General features: G+C 35.5%; 1 protein-coding gene across 2 annotated transcripts in view; it reads right to left on the bottom strand.

The window, feature by feature from the left end:
• Window positions 1-19,423, bottom strand: part of PDE1A (phosphodiesterase 1A) — a 74,902-nt gene that overhangs the window by 53,309 nt on the left and 2,170 nt on the right. For both annotated transcript variants that reach the window (XM_015634891.3, XM_033516035.1), the window contains exon 2: window positions 1,231-1,344. In XM_015634891.3, coding sequence (XP_015490377.1) covers window positions 1,231-1,344 — 114 coding nt within the window. The remainder of the gene's footprint in view (window positions 1-1,230; window positions 1,345-19,423) is intronic.

Genomic DNA, 19,423 nt, shown 5'->3' with positions numbered 1-19,423 from the left:
AAGAGCAAAACAAGATACTCGTCTCAAGTATATCCTGACGTAGTATAGTGAAAAGTCTGAATATTTTTTAACATTCTGGATGCAATAAATAAACATGATTAAACATCATTGAGCAATGAGCTCCAGAAAAGAAAAATCCTGATACACTGAAGTAGAATTTTTGCAAATAGTCACTATTAGGAGGTAACAGTGGCCCTAGGATTAAGAAAATAACCAGAGACTATGAAAATCTTGCAAATCTATAAAATTGCATATATTTGTTTTCTTTGGAGTAGTTAAATAACCTTGCTGTCAAGTTCTATGAGGGCAATTAGTTTATTTAAAGATTTGCTTACAGCAAAACCAATGCACCTGTTGCTGCCAGAGCTTATGTATTTTCAGTGGTAGCTGTTTTCTCTGTGCATGAAATGCCTGCTATTTTCCTTGATACTCCACAGAGAGCCAGTAAGACTGGATTCCTCATTGTTACACTACTATTCATTTCCACAGAAGCTGCTCAGTTTAGAAACTAAGTAAATCTCAATTTATTTTCCTGGTCCTGGCACTAATTCTCACAGAGAGCTGTGAATACTACAGCCATTTAATCCCAGTGTTTGGGAGGTATATGGAGGAACAATAAGTGCTTTTTCTCTGAAGCAGGACTTCAAGCACTGTATAAGCTACATAGATTTGCAAGGGGTGGGCACACACCACAGAGAGTGTCCATTAAATAATTCTTATATGTAGAACTGAGATACACACTGCACGCTGCAGCAGTACCGAGGAGGTTTTGGCATCTTTGCAAGACCATTCTGCTTAGAAAAAACTTAGAAAGGCTAGCCTGCAAAAAAACCCCAGTAATATCAATACAGTCCATATCTCAGAACTCTTTTAAGAAGCCAAATACTTTGAACTTCTATTTTAACTGAAGATAACCCACATGATTGCCAGTAATACTGCCAACAATAAACACAAACTAAGCATCAAACATTATAAATAAATCACAGCTTTTCATTTATTTGTGTATTTACTGACCAGCTATTCTGACTCATTTCTGGGAGCATTTCTTTCCAGACAACAGTGTACATCTGACCTTTGGAATCTTACTTGCTTTAACTCTGTCACTAAAAGACCCAAGAGCCACATACACTTTTGATGTGCACAGACCTTCAGCTCATGTCAGAGACAATTTCATGCAAAGACCAACTTATAAAATAAAATTTGCAATTTTTTTTCCCCCCTCAGACTTACCTGGTTTCATCAATATAAACTGCCTCCAGCACAGATGCTGCATATTCAATATTCTTTTTTAAATCCACCACATTAATGTCACCCTTCTCCAGCTGCTTTACCAAGCATCTTAATCTGTGGAAATAAAAAAAAAAAAGAATAAAATCATCAGTGTGATAATTCTATCAAATTTAGTGACTTTACTTTCTAACTGAAACATTGGAACCAACACAACAATGTAGAGGAAAGGACCATCACTCCATCTCTTGTCTTGTTTTAAGAAAATACGACCTTAGAATGCATTTAACAATGACTGGTTTTATGTTTTTTACAGCTTGCTAAATTCATAAGGTGTACTAAAAAATGGCTTATACCTTCCAGAAAGTCAGAGAGAACATTTTAACCATCATCAAAGAAATTTCCAATTACTTTGTGACATTACTATTACGCCTCAGTCTCTAACTAATATATATACATATATATACATAACTTTGTGTGTTGTTTTACTATAATTTTTCCATGCTTAGGTGGTTAATTATATTTTTTTATACCCATGGTATACTGATTTTGCTTCACTTCATTGTCTTTAATTTTTATTTAAGCCCCCAGTATGTTTTTTGCTGCAGAATTTGTATTCTTATTAGTGTGAGCTAATATGGAAGTCTGTTGTGTCTGTGCTTATAGTAAATTCATCATTATACCAGAGGAAGGGCACTGCCTGTGGCAATAGAAAAATCCAAATGTTCCCAAGTGTGCTTTAAACTTTTGGTTTTGAGAACTTTGTTTTACAGTACAAACATGGATACGCCCAAAGGGGATTTTGTAATGCATCAACTCATGTCTCTGCAGCAATACACTTACACAGATAAACTCCTTGAATACGAGATGTTTCCTAAACTCTGCTGACAAGAACACTTCTGACACCGCTGAATTTAACCATACAGAGTAGATAAAGCACTGGAGTGAAATGAAAACCTTATCAGTAACAGTGCAGAGCTGTAACTAAATGGATGCTTAAATCATATGTATTTTCCTTCTTTCTGTGTGCTATCTCTGAGTAGAATAAATCTACAGTTTTGTATCATGTAAGATTAAGATTTCTGGAATTAGGATATACCATTATTGTTACACAACTTTCATTAAATAATCTTTATGTGCAGGAAAAACTGTGAAACGAGCATTTAGATAAAAAGTGCAGTGAAATTGATTCAGCCTTAAGATAACTACTTTCAGAAAAAGATCATATTTATGACATGAATGAGCATACATAAAATATGCAAATATTACATGAAGAGGAGACTGAGGGGACACCTCACTGCAGTCACAACTTCCTTGTAAGAAGAGGAAGGGCAGACACTGATCTCTACTGCGGTGCCCAGGGACAGGACCCAAGGGAATGGCCTGAAGTGGTGTTAGGGGAGATTTAGGCTGGACATCAGATAAGGATTCTTAAACCAGAAGGTGCTTGGGCACTGGAATGGGATGCCCAGGGAAACAGTCCCAGCACCAAGACTGACAGAGTTCTAGAAGTGTTTGGACAATGCTGTCAGGCATTGTGACTCATTGGGGTGACTCCTGGGAAAGTCCCATGCAGGGTCAGCAGTTGTGGGTCCCAACTCAGCTGAATCTGTGATTCTGTGATAATAATATATTTTATATATATATATATACTATATATTATTTTCATTGGGTGCATACAATATTTGATTTGACCTAATCAAGATATATAAATAACAAAATTACAGCGATATTTGAAAAACAAATTCATAAACTTAGAAAGTACTGTTCTATCATAAAACCACTTTCATGTTTTTCTACATATTTCCTTGGCCTAAGTACAATTATGTTCAAATGTGTAAGGATAATTGTAGCAAATGGGGTTTTAAGACCAACCTCCTCAGTTCTCTAAAGCCTTAATTCAATTCAAATTAGCCTAGCACATGCAACAAATAAGGCTCTTAGCAACCATATTTACTTGGTATTTTACGCAGTGCATTGCATATCAATGGAATGGAAAAGTAGCGTTAAAAAATTTTCTCAGGGAAATGAAGTGGGCAGATGAAATACTCTGGGAGCTCATCTCCTACACAGAAATAACCATATGGATGGGAGATATTTCCAGTACGTAACTTCTTCCACTTCAGAGGGACCTGTAGACTGGAGAAGGTTATTCACAGCCAGAACCCAACACACGTATCCCCTGGCGTGTGTGCCCCTCAGTACTGCACACAAACACACAGCCCCTCCATGGCACCAACGCCAAAATGCCCAGGTGGGTCTGCCAGCATCAGTGCCACTACTCTCAAATGGCTCTAGGGTGTTTCTCTCGTTTCCACTGTTCCCACCATATTTGACTGAGCACGTTTCTGAATCACACTTTCCAAAGTGGGAGCTTAAATAAATTTGAAAACTTGTTTTCAAATATACAAAAATAAATTTGGAACACTGCACAGCAGGGGACCAGGCTCTGGTAGAACAATATCAGCTTAAAACAGCTTCAAATCTTACCACTCCCATTTCCACATTTCCCTTTCCACATTATCTGAAGCGACCGATCAGATGACAGGTATTTGGAATAATTTTTATGCTTGAAGGTGGAAATGAGTCCCTGGGGGAGCCTTTGAGCCACAATGATCTTGCAATATCTTGCTGCATGGGTCAAAGTCATCAGATGTAACTTGCCCTGTGGGTATAGTTCATATTCGAGGAGGAATGCAGAACATAGTAACAGATTGGATGATTTGGAAACACTGCCCAGGCAAATTTAAAGTGATTCTGAAGATATTGCAGATTCATATAAGGACACAAATGACCTTATCTCATGCATCCCTCTTTGTGAAGATGTCCCCAGGGTCCTTAGCTGACCCAGTGAAGATCTACCATAGAATCAAGGGATAATTTTATTGGAAGGGACCTCCACCTGGTACAAGCTCTAGACAGGGCTAACCTCAAAGAGAGGTATAACTTCAAAGTTAGATAAAATTACTGACAGGTATTTCTGCTCTGGCTTTGAATGCACAGAGATTTCAGAAACTCTTGGAAACAGCAGTTTAAATGGTCAATCAGCTTCATGGTGTGTCATGTTTTCATGATATCTAACTGGAATGTCTTTTGTGGCAACCTGAATGCCCAGACTTTGTTGTGCAGTCCCAAGAAAAAATTGTCTCTCTCTATGGTACATCTTCCCACTAGGAAGCTGGACACAGCTATAAAATCCTTCCATTTCATCACTGATGAGACAATTTTCATGTGACACTAATAAAGTCTACCCCAGAAGTTAGAAAAACGAACTTCCAACACAGCAAAATTAAGTGGGTTATAGCAGAATATGAATGGTCTGACATACTCAACGTCTTCTGCATTAAAGTGAATAGCCACAGAGCTTAGAAGCTGACATTTCAGTAATGAAACTAATAATTTAGCATAGAATAAACATCAATTTATAAGACTTAGCAACAAGTGTTAACACACCCATAGCCCCACAAGACAAAGAAACTTTTGAAAAGGACAAGGAAAGGTAATTTTAAAAGAATTATTTCTCCAGCTGTACTGGGAAGATTTTTATTTGTTTGTTTCCTTTTTATTGTGATAAATTGAAAACTAGCATTAGAAGTACTATTTTAAAACCTGAAGTGTTACTTAAAACTGGAAGTAATTGTATCAGCTGGCCTGTGAACTGTGCTACTAAGAAATAATAGCAAAAAAAAAAAAGCTGGAGGAGCTATTTTGTGAAAGAGACAAAAAGGACTATTTAAATTGGTTTAAGATGCAAAGAAAATTATATGCAGAGCTAATGTGATATAAAACATGAAGAAAAGAAGATTATTTATCTCAGGACACCTGAAAACGGCATTATAAAACTAGCAGCCCCAGTTTGTAAGGGAGAAAGAGACGTCTGCAATTAATAAAGGGAGTAGGTGGAGATCCATCTTCTGTCATCTTGGGTGAACATCATTACCGGTGGTGTGGGATTAAATGCTTTTATGGACAATCCAAATGCACTCTGCTCCCACCTCTCTTCACTAATATGTCTGTGACATTACTGGGGCCCATGTTCCCCCAGTCCTCACCTCTCTGTGCAGCTGATGCCACTGTTCAGCTGTGGACAAAAATCCTTGAGGCCCATCCAGCAACACAGGAGAATCAGAGGAAACAAGGATTTTATGGAAGGTGAAGAAGCATTTCTTGCGTACCAATACCAAAATCACAACTCACTTGTTTCCAACTTCTCCACTAAAATTCTCCCTTGTTTGAACTTAAGTTCTGTTAAATCTGTAGCTTCTTCAGGTTATAACAAATTAACTGAGGATAGATTTTGTTATGTTATGATATTTCAAAAAACTTCCTGTGACCATTTCAGTAACTACAAAAAGAAAAAAGGAGAAAAAATTTAAAAGGGTAAGAAATCGGTGATCAAATATGACTTTTAGCAATGTCCTCATGCAAAAGTCTTTTTTTCATGGAACCAAGAAAGTCCAGTGAGGGAAGTACATTTGGAGATACTGAATAACTGTCCTAAATGCAGGCTGAAGTGCTAACCAAGAAAAGTGCAAGGGTAGTGTTACTTAAGAACAGAGGTTTTAAAGCAGAGAGGCACACAGGTTGGGAAATTTCAGGTTAAATTTTAAAACTGCCGCTTTTATTTCCAAGGTAAAATAAATTACTAGTAATCACTGAGAATATATCAGTGTTACAGGCTCAGCTTAAGAGTCTTTAAGAACCAGAAGAGGAAAATTCAGCTTGAAGTTAACTTCTGAACCTGAGAAAAAAGCCCTCTGCCTGCTTTCCCTGAACTTCCTTTATTTGCCACGTAAGTGTCCCCGACACTAAGCATTGCAGAGAAACAACTTTCTTACTCACACATCTGGACTTCACTTAAAACTGTTTTGGAAATTTCTAACAAAGAAATAGCTGGCTTTTGCAACAGATCCTATTAAAGGGGAAGTGAAATACACTGTAAAAAGTAAATTGTAAACTAACCTTGCCTCCTACTATAATTTGAAATAAGTGAAAGACATTGTTGAAGATGGGCAATGAACACATAAGTAATTCTTTGAAAATAAAAAACACATGCTATTGTCAATTAAAGAGAAATAATTATTGATATTAACATTTACAGTGTCATTAAGAAAATTATCTGTGTTGGTTAGGTCAACTCCAAGTTGTAAATCATTATCTTCCCATGAACTAATTGAGAAAAGCCTAGCTGTGATAATTGTGACAATGTGTGAAGGAGTTTAAGGACAGAAAAAATATAATTTTTTTTCTATAAACAAGTGCTTCTCGTTCTGTTTGGGCTACTTAATATTCAACAATAAAATTAAGTGGATTGTTGTAAACTTTATTATAAAAGTGATTTGACCTTCTAAATGAACATCACAAAGTAAAAATGGGTTGGTATGTAATGTGAAATTAAAATTAAAGAGGAGGATAGTAACTATATCCTGGCAATACAGATAGTTTAAACACTACCAGTGTTTCAAAACTTTGGAGAAAGGGGACATTTTCCTCTAAAACTATCTGAAATTAAAACCACAAACCAGTTTTACTACCTGTAATGTTTCTTGCAATAATCAGTTGAATGATTTTCACCTGTAGAAAGCATCGCTCACTCAGGAGTTCCTCAGCTTTCCAAGGCAGAAGTTACAGCCTCACTCAAATAAGAATTTTCTTAAAAAGGGTCAATATCCAACAGTTCCAAATCAGGAACAATGAGTAGTTCAGCTAATCTACTGAAAACAGCCCCATCCCACAGTCCAAGTTGCTTTAGAGCAATCTATTTGAGATGCAAGGAAGTATTTTAATAAGGAGGAATCCAAAATGGAAACAGCAAAACCACATCTTGAAAAGTCACAACAACTTCAAAATATCACTATTTTATTTGGGTTCTAAAATTTGGTATATGAATTGCCCAAATTCCAATTATTTTTATGTGAATTGGTATAATTGGAACTTTACACATTTCTATTAAGAACATACATCTATATAATAAACCTTTGTATAAATACACCATTCATTCCCTCCCACAAATTCAAATAGATGAGAGATGTTGAAAAAATATACACAATATGGTAGCAAAGATTCAGGACTGATCCTTTTGGGTTGCCACTCCTGATTCCTTGCTCCTACCTGCATTTACAGAGTTGCCAGTTATCACAACTTCAAAATGGCTAACCTTCACTTCAAGGTATTTTACATTAGGTCAGGGAAAAACAAGCTGATATGGGAATATTTTGCCCAGCAAGGCAAGGCCAGCATATCAGAGAGGAGCAAGGGTTACAACTGGCAGCTCTTGACACGGACCTTAATGTGTGTTTCACTTCCTTGGAATCATAAAAAATGCAGTTCCAAATGCAGTTACCTAATATTTCTTCTAATTAGAGGGGTTCTCAATAAGCCCTTACGTGGAGAAATACAAGAAACAGATACCGTGTTTTCAGTGCTGCAAATGCGTTTTAAGAACTTACTTCTCAGTCACTGCTGTGTCTGAGCATATACACAGGAAGCTTTGTGGTTGCTAAGGGTTTCATGAATCACTTGTATTTCATGATTATTTTAAGCATTTAAGTGGTACATGCTGATCTGTAATTATGATTCAGTCATTAGAAAACAAATATTGACCGTGCTGATAAATCAGACAACATTTTGATATACTAAAACCCATATTGAAGAACTGAAATAGAAATTATGCAGCTATATAGCAACACTAAATTTTATATTTTCTTAATGATAATACTCTGCTTTTTCATGGTGATATCATTGCCTTGGTTGTTCAAGAATTATTTTTATGCAAGATTAAATGGTTTTCCTTCAGACAGGCATTCTCTATTAGGCTTCAATTCATTTTACCTTATCTGATAAATCTAATATTTACCACTCTAACACTACATAAATACTATCCTGTGTGGCTCATTTAGTAACAGGTTAAACAAGGGCGTTTAAGAATTGAGTCAAATTTCCTACATTTGCTTTAGCACCCAGCTGAAATCACAGAGCACCATGGAGTTTTACCAAGGATTCCACCTGAAGCCATAAACAAATTCAAGGTCTCTAAAGCATTTTTTAAATTTTGCATAATTGTCAACAAACCAAATAAAACAAATTTCAAGTGCCTGAGAAGCCACGGTGCCTTCACCTCAATGATACTAAAGGTCTGCTATTTGCAGCACTGTAACTTTCCACCATCCTCCATCATCTTCTCCAGCTACGCTGGAGAGACACCCCAGAGGAGGAGGCTCGTCTGGGATCCTGTTCCTGCTGCTCTTCCCTGCTGTCTCTCACGCCTCCCCAAGTTACTAATCCTTTCCCAAAAGTCACATTCACCATTAGATTTCATATATGTCATGATCACGAATTCTCACACATTTGAATTTCTCTGACCTTCTTTTGTGCACACCCAAGCTACAGAACAAACTTAGCCAAGCTTTAAGTGTCTTTAAAACTTTCCTCTAACTTCTGCTAAAGAACTACCATTAATACTTATTTGGTTCTGCTGTTCAATTCCTTTCTGGATTCAAGCTTAATCAAAAATCTTCAAACATCAAATTACTTAGCATGTACAAAAATTTGGACATTTTATCTGTCTTCTGTTAGAACCAACAAGTAATCAGCTAATCTCCCTACCCTAAATACTATAACTCTTTCTATTGTATCAATGTCTATTTCCATTATTTGACATACCCATTTCACAATCAACCCATTAAATCAAAGGCAATAAAAATATATAGGAGTGATTTGGAAATTGCAAATTATTCTCCTAATGGCTTTTGCTGAATATTTATTTTTGTCTAAAGATTTACATTTAATCCACAGGGTTTTCCTGAATTATTTATACATTATATAGGGTCCTAGCCAAAGCTATTTCATCTTGAAGTTCCCAAATACTACAAGATGCCTCAAAGTCTTCATCATGTACTTGCTGAATTCACTATCAACAAGCTGGGAAATCAAATGTAAACTCATCATCTATCAAAAATTGTGCTCAGAGATGATGGCTAACCTTCAGTATGTTTAACTCATTGGAGTTAATGAGATAAGCACACAGAAAAGGCACAAACCCCTTACTTCAAATAGTGCTTTAAAAATCTTTATTTTTCCTGCAGACAGAAGCTTTGAGCACAGTGATCAAAGTTGCTAAAAGGCAGTTTATCTCCTTCAGTTCATGGGACCACGAAATGTCGTAGATAAATGTTGATACTCATCCTTTGAAAAGGCCATGTAAAGTGAAAAGTCCTTTTAGAAATATTGATAACAAGCTACCATATAAAAAGCCAACTGAAGTTCTTTGATTTAAAACTGCATTAGCCAGAACTGTGAACTTTGGACTGAAAATATTTTCTAGACTAGTACTTAGAAAACATATTGCTATTATTGCTTTTGAAAGCCCTTTTGGTGCAATTTCTGCAGCCATTAAGAAGAGAAGAATGATAAGTGTTGAACACTAAAATAATGTCATTGCCCAATGATTAAAGAGTTTTCAACCATCATCAAAGGATCTCCAACTATGACAGCACAAGTATCCTTTCCTCTACTTGATAAAATCACATATGAGCAAATAATACAGGAACATTCAAATAATGACAGTTTGTTCTATGACTTCTATGTGGAATCAAACTACAGTAAACACTGTATAATCTGTATATAATTAACATTTTCATTTTCCTGAGACAAAAATTAGAACCAGGACAGAATTTCCTTGCTGCAAACCACAGGTCAACATTTATAAATGTGGCTAAACCCTAACAGCTAACATTTCTGTTAACTCTTAAATTTGTTGCTTAATAGTTACAGATTTTTTGAGACATCAAAACCCTGCAACTGTAGGATCTGCATCCTGTTAAGTAATCTGGGGACTGGTGCATATTTATAAATTACATTAAATTTTTTTTTGACCTTTGACAGAGCATGAAATACAGCTCCATTTTGTTTTTTAGTATGCAATAGAAACACAGAATCATTAAGGCTGGAAAAGACCTCCAAGATCATCAAGTCCAACTTTGGCCAAACACCACATGGTCAACTAAACCACGGCACCAAGTGCCACATCCAGTTGTTTCTTGCCAACTTGCATTTCTCTCAGTACACACACAAGTGACAGCTGATAACATATTAAGTGAACAGAGGTTACCTAAAGGCCTGTAGAGGAGTGCAGTACAGAAGTGGTTTTGGAAATGGCAGCCCCCCATACTTGGTCTAAGAACATGTTCAAATGTGTCGCCCCAGCTATCGCTGTGTGATCCATTCCACCTCCTTTTTCCTCTGAAAAATTGCCCCACCTGCTCCCATATCTGATAACACAAGAGTATGGGTAACAATATATCTTCAACCTGACACTGACAAAACATTCTAGTTTACCTCCACGATACTTTACGTCAGTTCTACTGGAGTCTTTCCACACTATCAGATCAGGGTCCCGTGCATGTACAGTTGTGCTATCAGATGAATCAGGGTAGTTGGTTCAGCTGGACTACCAGAGCAACATAAATCACCAAGATAATCCTACTTTGATCCAAACTCTCACTTTTCAGAGGATTTTGAAGTCCTCCTTTCCTACTTATAATTAAATTTAAACACTTGAAGTACTGAAGTATAAAAGTTTTACTTTTAATATATAATCACACCTTCCAGATGGGTTGACAGAGCCAATTTATCTTGAATTTTATTTTTAATATGTATCATGAATTCTGAAGAACAAAGTAGAGATCTATATTTGTGGGATAAAATTGTGAAATGTAAAAATCCAAAATATTTCCATTATGAACTATTACAGACTATTGCATAAAATCATTTAAAAGTTATCTTAGTCTGCCAAAACCATTGCAGAAAAACACCACCACCTTAATTGAGATGTCTTTTCTACTGAATAATTAACAGCTTCAACAAATCTATTTTCACTAAAAGAATTTTTCATTCAAAAGACAGAGCAAGACATAAATGCTTTAGCACAACAGCTGTAGTAATTACAGTACAATTTTGCTGTAAAATCATTACCATCTCAGTGGTTCTGAAGAAAGAATAAAGTACATGTAATGTATATGGCAACGTAAAAATATGAATAGGGTTTTTATTTAAAACTGCAATACTGCAATTAAAATGTAGGAGAAAAAAATAGGAGATGCTAGAATTCAGCACTCTATGTTATGTGTGAAACTAACTTCTGGCATTTGGAATTGTTAAAAATAAATGTTCTGCTGAAGAATTGCCAAATAAAGTACTTCAAAGCAGGTCTTGGTAATGAGAAGTGGAACATCAGATTAGCTTAAAAACTTGAGAGCTATATAAACGTTTAAAAGAGGAAAGAATCAAGCGGGTGAACCTTTTCCCTACATTCCTTAAGAATGGTCATAAATAGGATGAAATGTAACATGGCCATTCTTATTTACACATGAGACCCTGATTTAGGATTTGTACATGGGAATTTGAAGTAGAGATAAGAAACTGAAATTCACTGTCCTTGAATAGCTCCATCTTTGAATACTTGTGGATTAGTTGCCATAGTCAAATGAAAGACCCTGGACCTCATCAGAAAAAAATATTCCCAAAAAAGAAATTCCTGAACAATATCACTTTAAATCCATTATCAAGCAGATAGGGTATATATACCATATGGTCTATATGCATACTGGTTTTTTTTGTTCTGGAAACAGTTGTGACAGGAAGTGTAGCAAACCAAATAAAATATCATTTGTAGCCAATGCTGGTACACAGCTGCTGTTTTCTTCAGCCTGCAGAGTGCCTGGCACTTCAATATAAAGGGTGCAGATGTGTAGGTCTGGAAGGTAGATTGGATTACAGGCCATGTTTTTGCCTTAAATCAAACAAATGTTTCTCCTACAAAGCTCTAATCTAGAGGACTCCAGGAAGGGACAGATAGCTATCCTCACCAGAACTGCCTTTGTTTTTCATACTTTGCTCAGGACTTTGATGAGATCCTGTTTTTACAAAGCTCTTTAACTCTTCTGCTTCAATAAGATATACTAACCTCCCCTGCTAATCACGTTGTCTTTCCTGATATGTAAACATGTGATTAAACCAACCTGATTATCAACCTATTGACTGAAAAGGGACCATATTTTCATAGTTTCTAATTTGTTGATGTTCCAAGTTTGAAATAGAACTTCCCTCAGAAGGTGTAGTCCAGAATCTAACTGCAAAAGTGTTACTTTTTTCTTATTTTTGTTTAAAATGAGAGAATCTAGCAAACATAGACAAATTTGCCTGCTTATATACACTTTACACATATTAAAGATTAAATAAAATTTAATCATAATAAGCAGATTAAATAAAAAATTTGGAACTTGATCATCACAATATCCATAGAATATTCATGATCAGAACAACATGGACCATCTTAGTTGCTAAATGATACACTGCCCCATTACTTTCTGAAAGAAGCCCTAAACCGATCTCAAAATTAACCACAGAACTAATATTTCCAGCTGTGTTTAATTGTTTGTGAAATGGCTTGAAAATGTTCTGTTTACCAGAAAGAGCTTTCAGCTGGAAAATTACTGGGCTTCTAGCAAAAATTTGTTTATAAAGAAATTTCAAACCCACCTTCTAATGACATAAGGTTCTATCATTAATGTCTGTCTCTTCTGAGGGACACAGAAATTAAAATGTGACTTCTTCAAAGTAATGACAGTACATCTCTAAATGTTCTCTAGAGATGTGAAATCTAACCTGAAAGTTTCAACTCACTTATGGTCATGACAAACGTAGTTCCCAAATTTTGCTTCATTTTTCATAGCTCTACTGAATGAATCACTATCCTTCAGTTTCTCTACAAAGCATTGCCATTCCTTTCTAGTTAAGAACCTGGTTGTATTTTAATTTTAAAATAGAAAACTAGTCAGTTCTTGACTCAGTATTATAATGTTTGTTTACACACTTACTAAGGAAGGTGCCTGTGTGTATAAAAACAAAATAGGTAATAAAACAGTTTCTTAGAAAGTGTAACTACATACTATGATTTGCCTGTCATATTCTCAAACAATACATTGTTTTATTTTCCTTTACTTTTCAGATCCTTTAAGACAGCATATTTTTATAATTGGAATTCTCAGTTTTGAAATCAAGTTAAAGTGCATCACTTTAATCTAAAATATCTTTACTCAGAGAAGTAACCCTTTTTCAAGGAGAATAAGTCAGTTTTAATACAATAGCAAATAGTCCAGACATTGATCACAAGGGAGTGCTTGAAAAAAGACCATAGAGAAAGAATACAGCAAAGTCTACAGCAGTTAAATTTCCTAAAATTAATGCAAATTATTGCATTAAGAAGGTGCCCTGTTCAGTAGTCCCCCAACAATACATTGCTTTGACCTGCAGATATCTACATGATATCACAAATATGCAATGCAGGATGAATGGATGAAGGAGAAAGGGAAGCTCAGTGAAACGCTAATTAACAGCTGGGTTCTGGTGAATGTGGGCTCACATGTAAGCCTTAGCCAAGCAAACCTCAAAAGTAAGAGCTCAGGGTTAGTGAGAGCATTTACAGCCTCTCTGCAATTTCACACTGGAAAGATAATGTGAAAATGACAGTGAATCAGATGGATATCACCTTTTGGTCAGCCACCACACTTTCCTAGGTCAGCAAATGACAGTGGCTGCTGTGCTTGTTTGGCTTGGACCATCTCCTATGCCGTGGTCAGTATATTCTCTGTACTTCACCTTACTAGAAAGTGAGCCTTCTAAACCATTTTATCTATATCTCAGCTCATTATTTCTCTGCAGTTTGAGGTTTTCTTAATGCCATGTTTCACAATTATTGATGATGAGGGATTCAGCTGTAAGCAACATTCATTTCTGTGGACTCTGTGGTTTTTAAATGGATTTAAAGATCCAAGAACATGATTCTGAAAGATGTGTGAGAGATTTCAGTGTCAACAGTAATCAGGGATTTCCATCTTGTGCAGTGATATGCACAAAGAAAGGGAAAAAAAAACAACCAACTTTTCTCACCATTGAGAGGATACACCAAAAAAAATACAGAAGCAATAGTAAAACTCTCAAATGAAAAGTAAATACATAGTTGAAAACTTTGTTCTAGCTTATTAAGTATTTTGTAGAACCAAACTTATTAGAAGTATTGCCATATAAAAATACATTACATATAAATTGAAGTAGAAAAAGTGCACTCCCCAAGGGGCTGTGGGATCAAGCAATGAAGAGATCTAAATCTATCTTTTTATGATCTAAGGCAGATGCAACAGTTGTTAAAATATGTATTGGCTTCCTTTTTGGGAGAGTTGTGTTGAAATGCCTGATTAATTAACTGAGAGTACACAAAAAATCCCGTAAAAGACCCCCTCTAAAATAAAAAAACAAGGAACATGAAGGAAAAGTGAATATAACAAAGTATAGACACTAGCATTTCGTACAGTAACTACTCTTGCAAAAATGTTTATGTATTTTTATGAAGAGACTTGCTCAAGAAACATGCAATTAAAGTGTGATATGCAGGAAAAACTAACAGTGACAAAAAAGCAGACATATGAGCACCCAAAGAAAAACATATGAAGAGCGTAATTGTTTGGAGATCAAAGGAATTTTAGTATTGTGCATAGTTTTTCAATTAATCTTCAGGTTTTTTTATTGTTGAAATTTGCTGTCTGACAAATGTGACCCTAACTGCATACATCAGCCTATATCTTAAAATCCTGCTAATATTCTACTGTTGGATACATATTAATGTATTTTACATGAAGAAGAAATGTAAGTAAAAAACAATGTAATTTTCCTCCACTAGATCCTAGATCAGGCATTAAGGAAAGGTATTTGTATTATGGTGAATCAGATTTAATGTGAAGTTAATCCAGTGAATAATTTAAAGTATGCTTTGCCATAAAATAACTGTTTTCTACTCTTAAGATTTTCATTCACTACAACCATTATTTTGCGGTCATATCGCTGGACTTTGTTTAAATTTTAATCCAGATTAGTCAATCTCAGCCTCTTTTCTGGAATACACGTAATAAAATTCAAATTGGAGCACCATTAAAAGGACACAAAAGAGCAGAGTAAAATATTCTTACAGTACAAAGAAATAAACCATATCCAAATTATCTCAGAAATTACAATAACTCTTAAAGAGGATTAATCAAAATAAAATTTAATTAATTTCTGCTCTTACTCAACAACAACTCTGCTAGTTCTGATATATCAAAAAAAGAGATCTTGGCACCTCCACCAAAAACACACTCACAGAAATTACATCAAAATTTACTAAACTTTCCAGACCTCATTTACGCTATCTAGTTGTCTGACATGGATTTGAACTATTTTTACAGTAGGAGGAATTAATTAATTTCTTTCAGAGGAAGAATAGCTTGACATGCAGATACATATTTGATTACACGTGATGTGAGTCCCCAAATATGACAACATACAATTTAATCATGCAAACAGATTCCTTTATGAGGTGGATTTCTGACTTTTACCCCAGTGACTTTTCTCCTCTGATTACAAACCAGACTGTCCAAATGTTTTAAGGTTAAAAATCCAGCCTGTGATTCTTTCTCATTAATTACATCAGCCTCACAAGTCTAACTGCACTGTGCACCTACAGTCCTTTTTCTTCAGAAGCCTATGAAAATTGTTAAGAGACAGACATTTTTTTAAACACCAATGATCATTGTTCCATTTATCCCAAGGACATATAAGCACAAGTGCAAAGATTAGAGCAACAAAACCTCTATCTTTTTTGCTTTGCCATTCATCTTTCCATTCCTTCCCAGTTGCCTCCAGCTTGGATGAGGCATAAGCACTTCCCTGCTCTCTCCACGTGTTCCTGCCAGGATTCATGGATGCCCACTCTGCATGGTTCCAGTCATGCTCCTGAACCTCTTTAGCATTCCCTTTAATCCTCAAGCCAGGCATGGGAAATACCAACTTTGCCCATACAGGCTTCCCTCACTTATGTTCCTTGACAGTTTTGCTCTACATTGAGCCTGGCCTTTTCTATTTTCATTTCTTGGTGTCTGGCTGAGGTTTTTTCCAGCCTTTCAGCTCCCTGCACTCACACAGTCATGCCAAAGTGGTGAACTGAAGAGTAACATCATTAAGAGGGCATTTTCACTCGCCTTTCACTACAAAATACCCTACACATAGCTGTACAGCTCCCAGAGTGAGGAGTTTTATTAATTCACAGCTTTAGTTTAAGTTCATAAATACTATTTGATACAATTTTTCCCATACTTATCTACAATATGAAAGAAACACCCTTGACAGTATACAGCAGTCAAGTCACTAGGCAGGGCAGCTTGCTCCAGATCACTCTTCAGAGTCCAGCACTAATGATGATACAGGTATTTTTTTTCAATACCTGATTAAAAGAAAGCAAGTAAATATGAAATATCGTATGTACTCTAAGACCAAAGGCACTGTTTTGTAGATCCTCACCACTCAACAATAAATTGCTAATGCCAGTAACAATGTTATGCATCATAGGTCAGAATTTAAGGTGGCATGAATCTCAGAGAACACAGAGTTCAATTAGTTTACATGAGCACACACGCATTCTATCACATTTTGGTATAATGGCCTGAGAAAATGAGTTTTTTCTAAGTGAAGAGTATGTACACTGTTTTTTTATATTCAAAATTTCATTTCAAAGCTATTAACAACTTCATTTATGAAGACAGGTAAGAGTAGTTTAGAAATTCATTAATACCTCATGCAGATGATAAAGATGCATGGATTAACAGCTCATGAAGGATATTTTACTGCTGTCACCAGTGACGCACAGTTCGTGCTTCAGATGCACTAAATTAATTTTCAGTGCTCTTCAGAAACATTTCAGTCCTGAAAATACCTAAAGCAGCTGAGCCAAGTGCCTCGTGTCAGTAAGGCAGGACTCTGGGACTTGCAAGACACAACAGCTCTCCCACACACAGAGGAGGGATTAATTACACAAGTATTTCTCAAACAACACAAGGACCAAGCTGTCTCTTACTATATCCACATCTACATATCCAGATTGTTGGAACTTGTGACTTAGCACTAAACCTGACTGGGAAAAACCTTCCCTTTCCTCACCCAGTCTTGTTACACACTAAGAACCAACTTCATCAGGATAGTTGGTTTCTGTTGAAATGCTGGCTAGCCTTGTACAAGCTCCAAGTTCTACATTTGGTACATGCCAGAATGATTTTGGAATGACATTAAATACTCTTAGAGGAAAACACATAACCTTTAACAAAATAATTATTTGATTTTGTAATTTTTTAATGCATGCACCATTTAACTCCAGCAGATATCTACTATCTTTAAAATATGGTTTAAAAAAATATGTCCTAAACTACCAGTTTTAGGTGTCTCATAAAGCAATCAGATTTTCCTTTCATTGGTGGTGGAATAAATGCTACCTTAAGCCTCACTGTGTTTTTCAGCAGCATCCTTTTTAGCATGTTAATACAGGCCTAGATCTGCTTTGGAAATTATAATTACTGTTTCTTTAGATTTTCTCCAATGTCTTCTTGTGATAAATAAGGTTGGTTTTGAGTTGCCTTTCTGAATCTAGTCAGCACTTCATCTGTACAAGTGTGGCACTTTTCCAAAACATATTGTCTCATAAATCTTATTTAAACAGAAAAATCTTTAAACAGTATTTTGCAGACCTACATCAGTGAATGAACTTGGAAAGTTTTCTTTTATAAATAGGATTATAGGAGCTCCATTAAGTCACTTAAGAGGTCTTTCAGACCCTTTAGACATATAGAATTTTAAAAAGAAAATAAGATAAATATATAATGATAATCCTATTTATGACGCTTACAGATTTTCTATTTATTAGACCTGTCATTACATTTAATTAGTTGCTAAGAATTATTAAAAATATAAACACTGCTGTAAGATGGATTAATGATTCTGTGTTTCCTCTAATAATAACAAAAAATCTCAGTAGTTACTCTACTGTTGGATTACACAATGTAATTATGTGATCTGTAAGAACTTTTACAGCAGCCTCCTATAGAATCAGACTACTTTTATTTAGCTACTAGATTTTTCTATCCTTCTAAAATTTAACATGAGAATGTCTAATTTTGTAATAATGTTACAGTGGTTCTCCTAAAGTTACCTGTTCCATTTCACATTCAGATTTGACACAATTGCAGTATTTGACATTTATGTTTACAATTAAGGCTATACGCATTCATATAACAATACAGAAAACAAATGCACAAAAACTTTGCATAAAAAGCTATTTCCAAATAATATAGATTTCATTCAGTAGGCTATAATTATGGACATTGTTAAGCAAAATTTCACTGAAAATTGTGCAGTATCAGAAAAGCTTTTGGGTTTGAGTAATTTGCATTTCCTTTTGAAAAGGTTGTATATTGCCAAAAACCTCTTATGAGTAGAGCACAGAACAGTGGAAGCATTTTGCAGTCACTTTACTTTTTTCTGAATGTTCAGAGTGGTACATGACAGAGCCACTTTATGCCTCCAGCAGCTGATTCTCACATGCATCATCTGATAAGGACCATCTGATAAGGATTGTTCTATTGCTCCACATCATGGAGTACACTAGACCTCTGCTTAGCTTACGTCATACAGATCAGCCAATTCCTGAATATCTGCTTTATCAGAACTCTCAGCAGCCTAACAACTGTCCCCAGTCTGCTCCTAGTTCCCAAAGTCTTACTGATTTGACAATCTGGACCCTCAGATCAGGACACCAGAATGGAATAAGAACCAGGATATCCAGCTATGAAAATAAGCATATTTATTCAGGATTCTGTAGTTTCTTCATGCACATAATTACGGCAATTGACTCATTTTTTCAGAAAGAAGCAGGTAGTAAAGCACTGACAGAGAAGGAGAAACAGAAATTATATATGTAAAAGTTCACAAGGAAAATAAATGAACATATCAAGTTCCCATTTCTGTTCCTTTTAGCAAAATTAAATTTCCTCTTATATCTAAGCAATAAATTATAATCAACATTATTTTAAACCACTGTGAACATGTTTTCAGCTCCAACTAAGGATGACCAATTCCATATTTTTTAAGCTCAGAGCACCACGAAAAAAGAGCTATTTGCAAAAGAATATATATGCATTATAACTATAATGCCTCAACTAGTTCCATATCCAAGAGAAAAGAATAATCATCCCCTTCAAAGCTTAATCTAGTGCTGCATTTGACTCTATGGAGCCACCTATACTGGATACCAAATTGCCATCTCAGGACAGATGTCCTGTGC

The sequence above is a fragment of the Parus major genome, chromosome 7, assembly GCF_001522545.3.
Source record: "Parus major isolate Abel chromosome 7, Parus_major1.1, whole genome shotgun sequence".
Taxonomy (NCBI): Eukaryota; Metazoa; Chordata; class Aves; order Passeriformes; family Paridae; genus Parus; species Parus major.
This window is presented reverse-complemented; position numbering and strand designations above follow the sequence as displayed.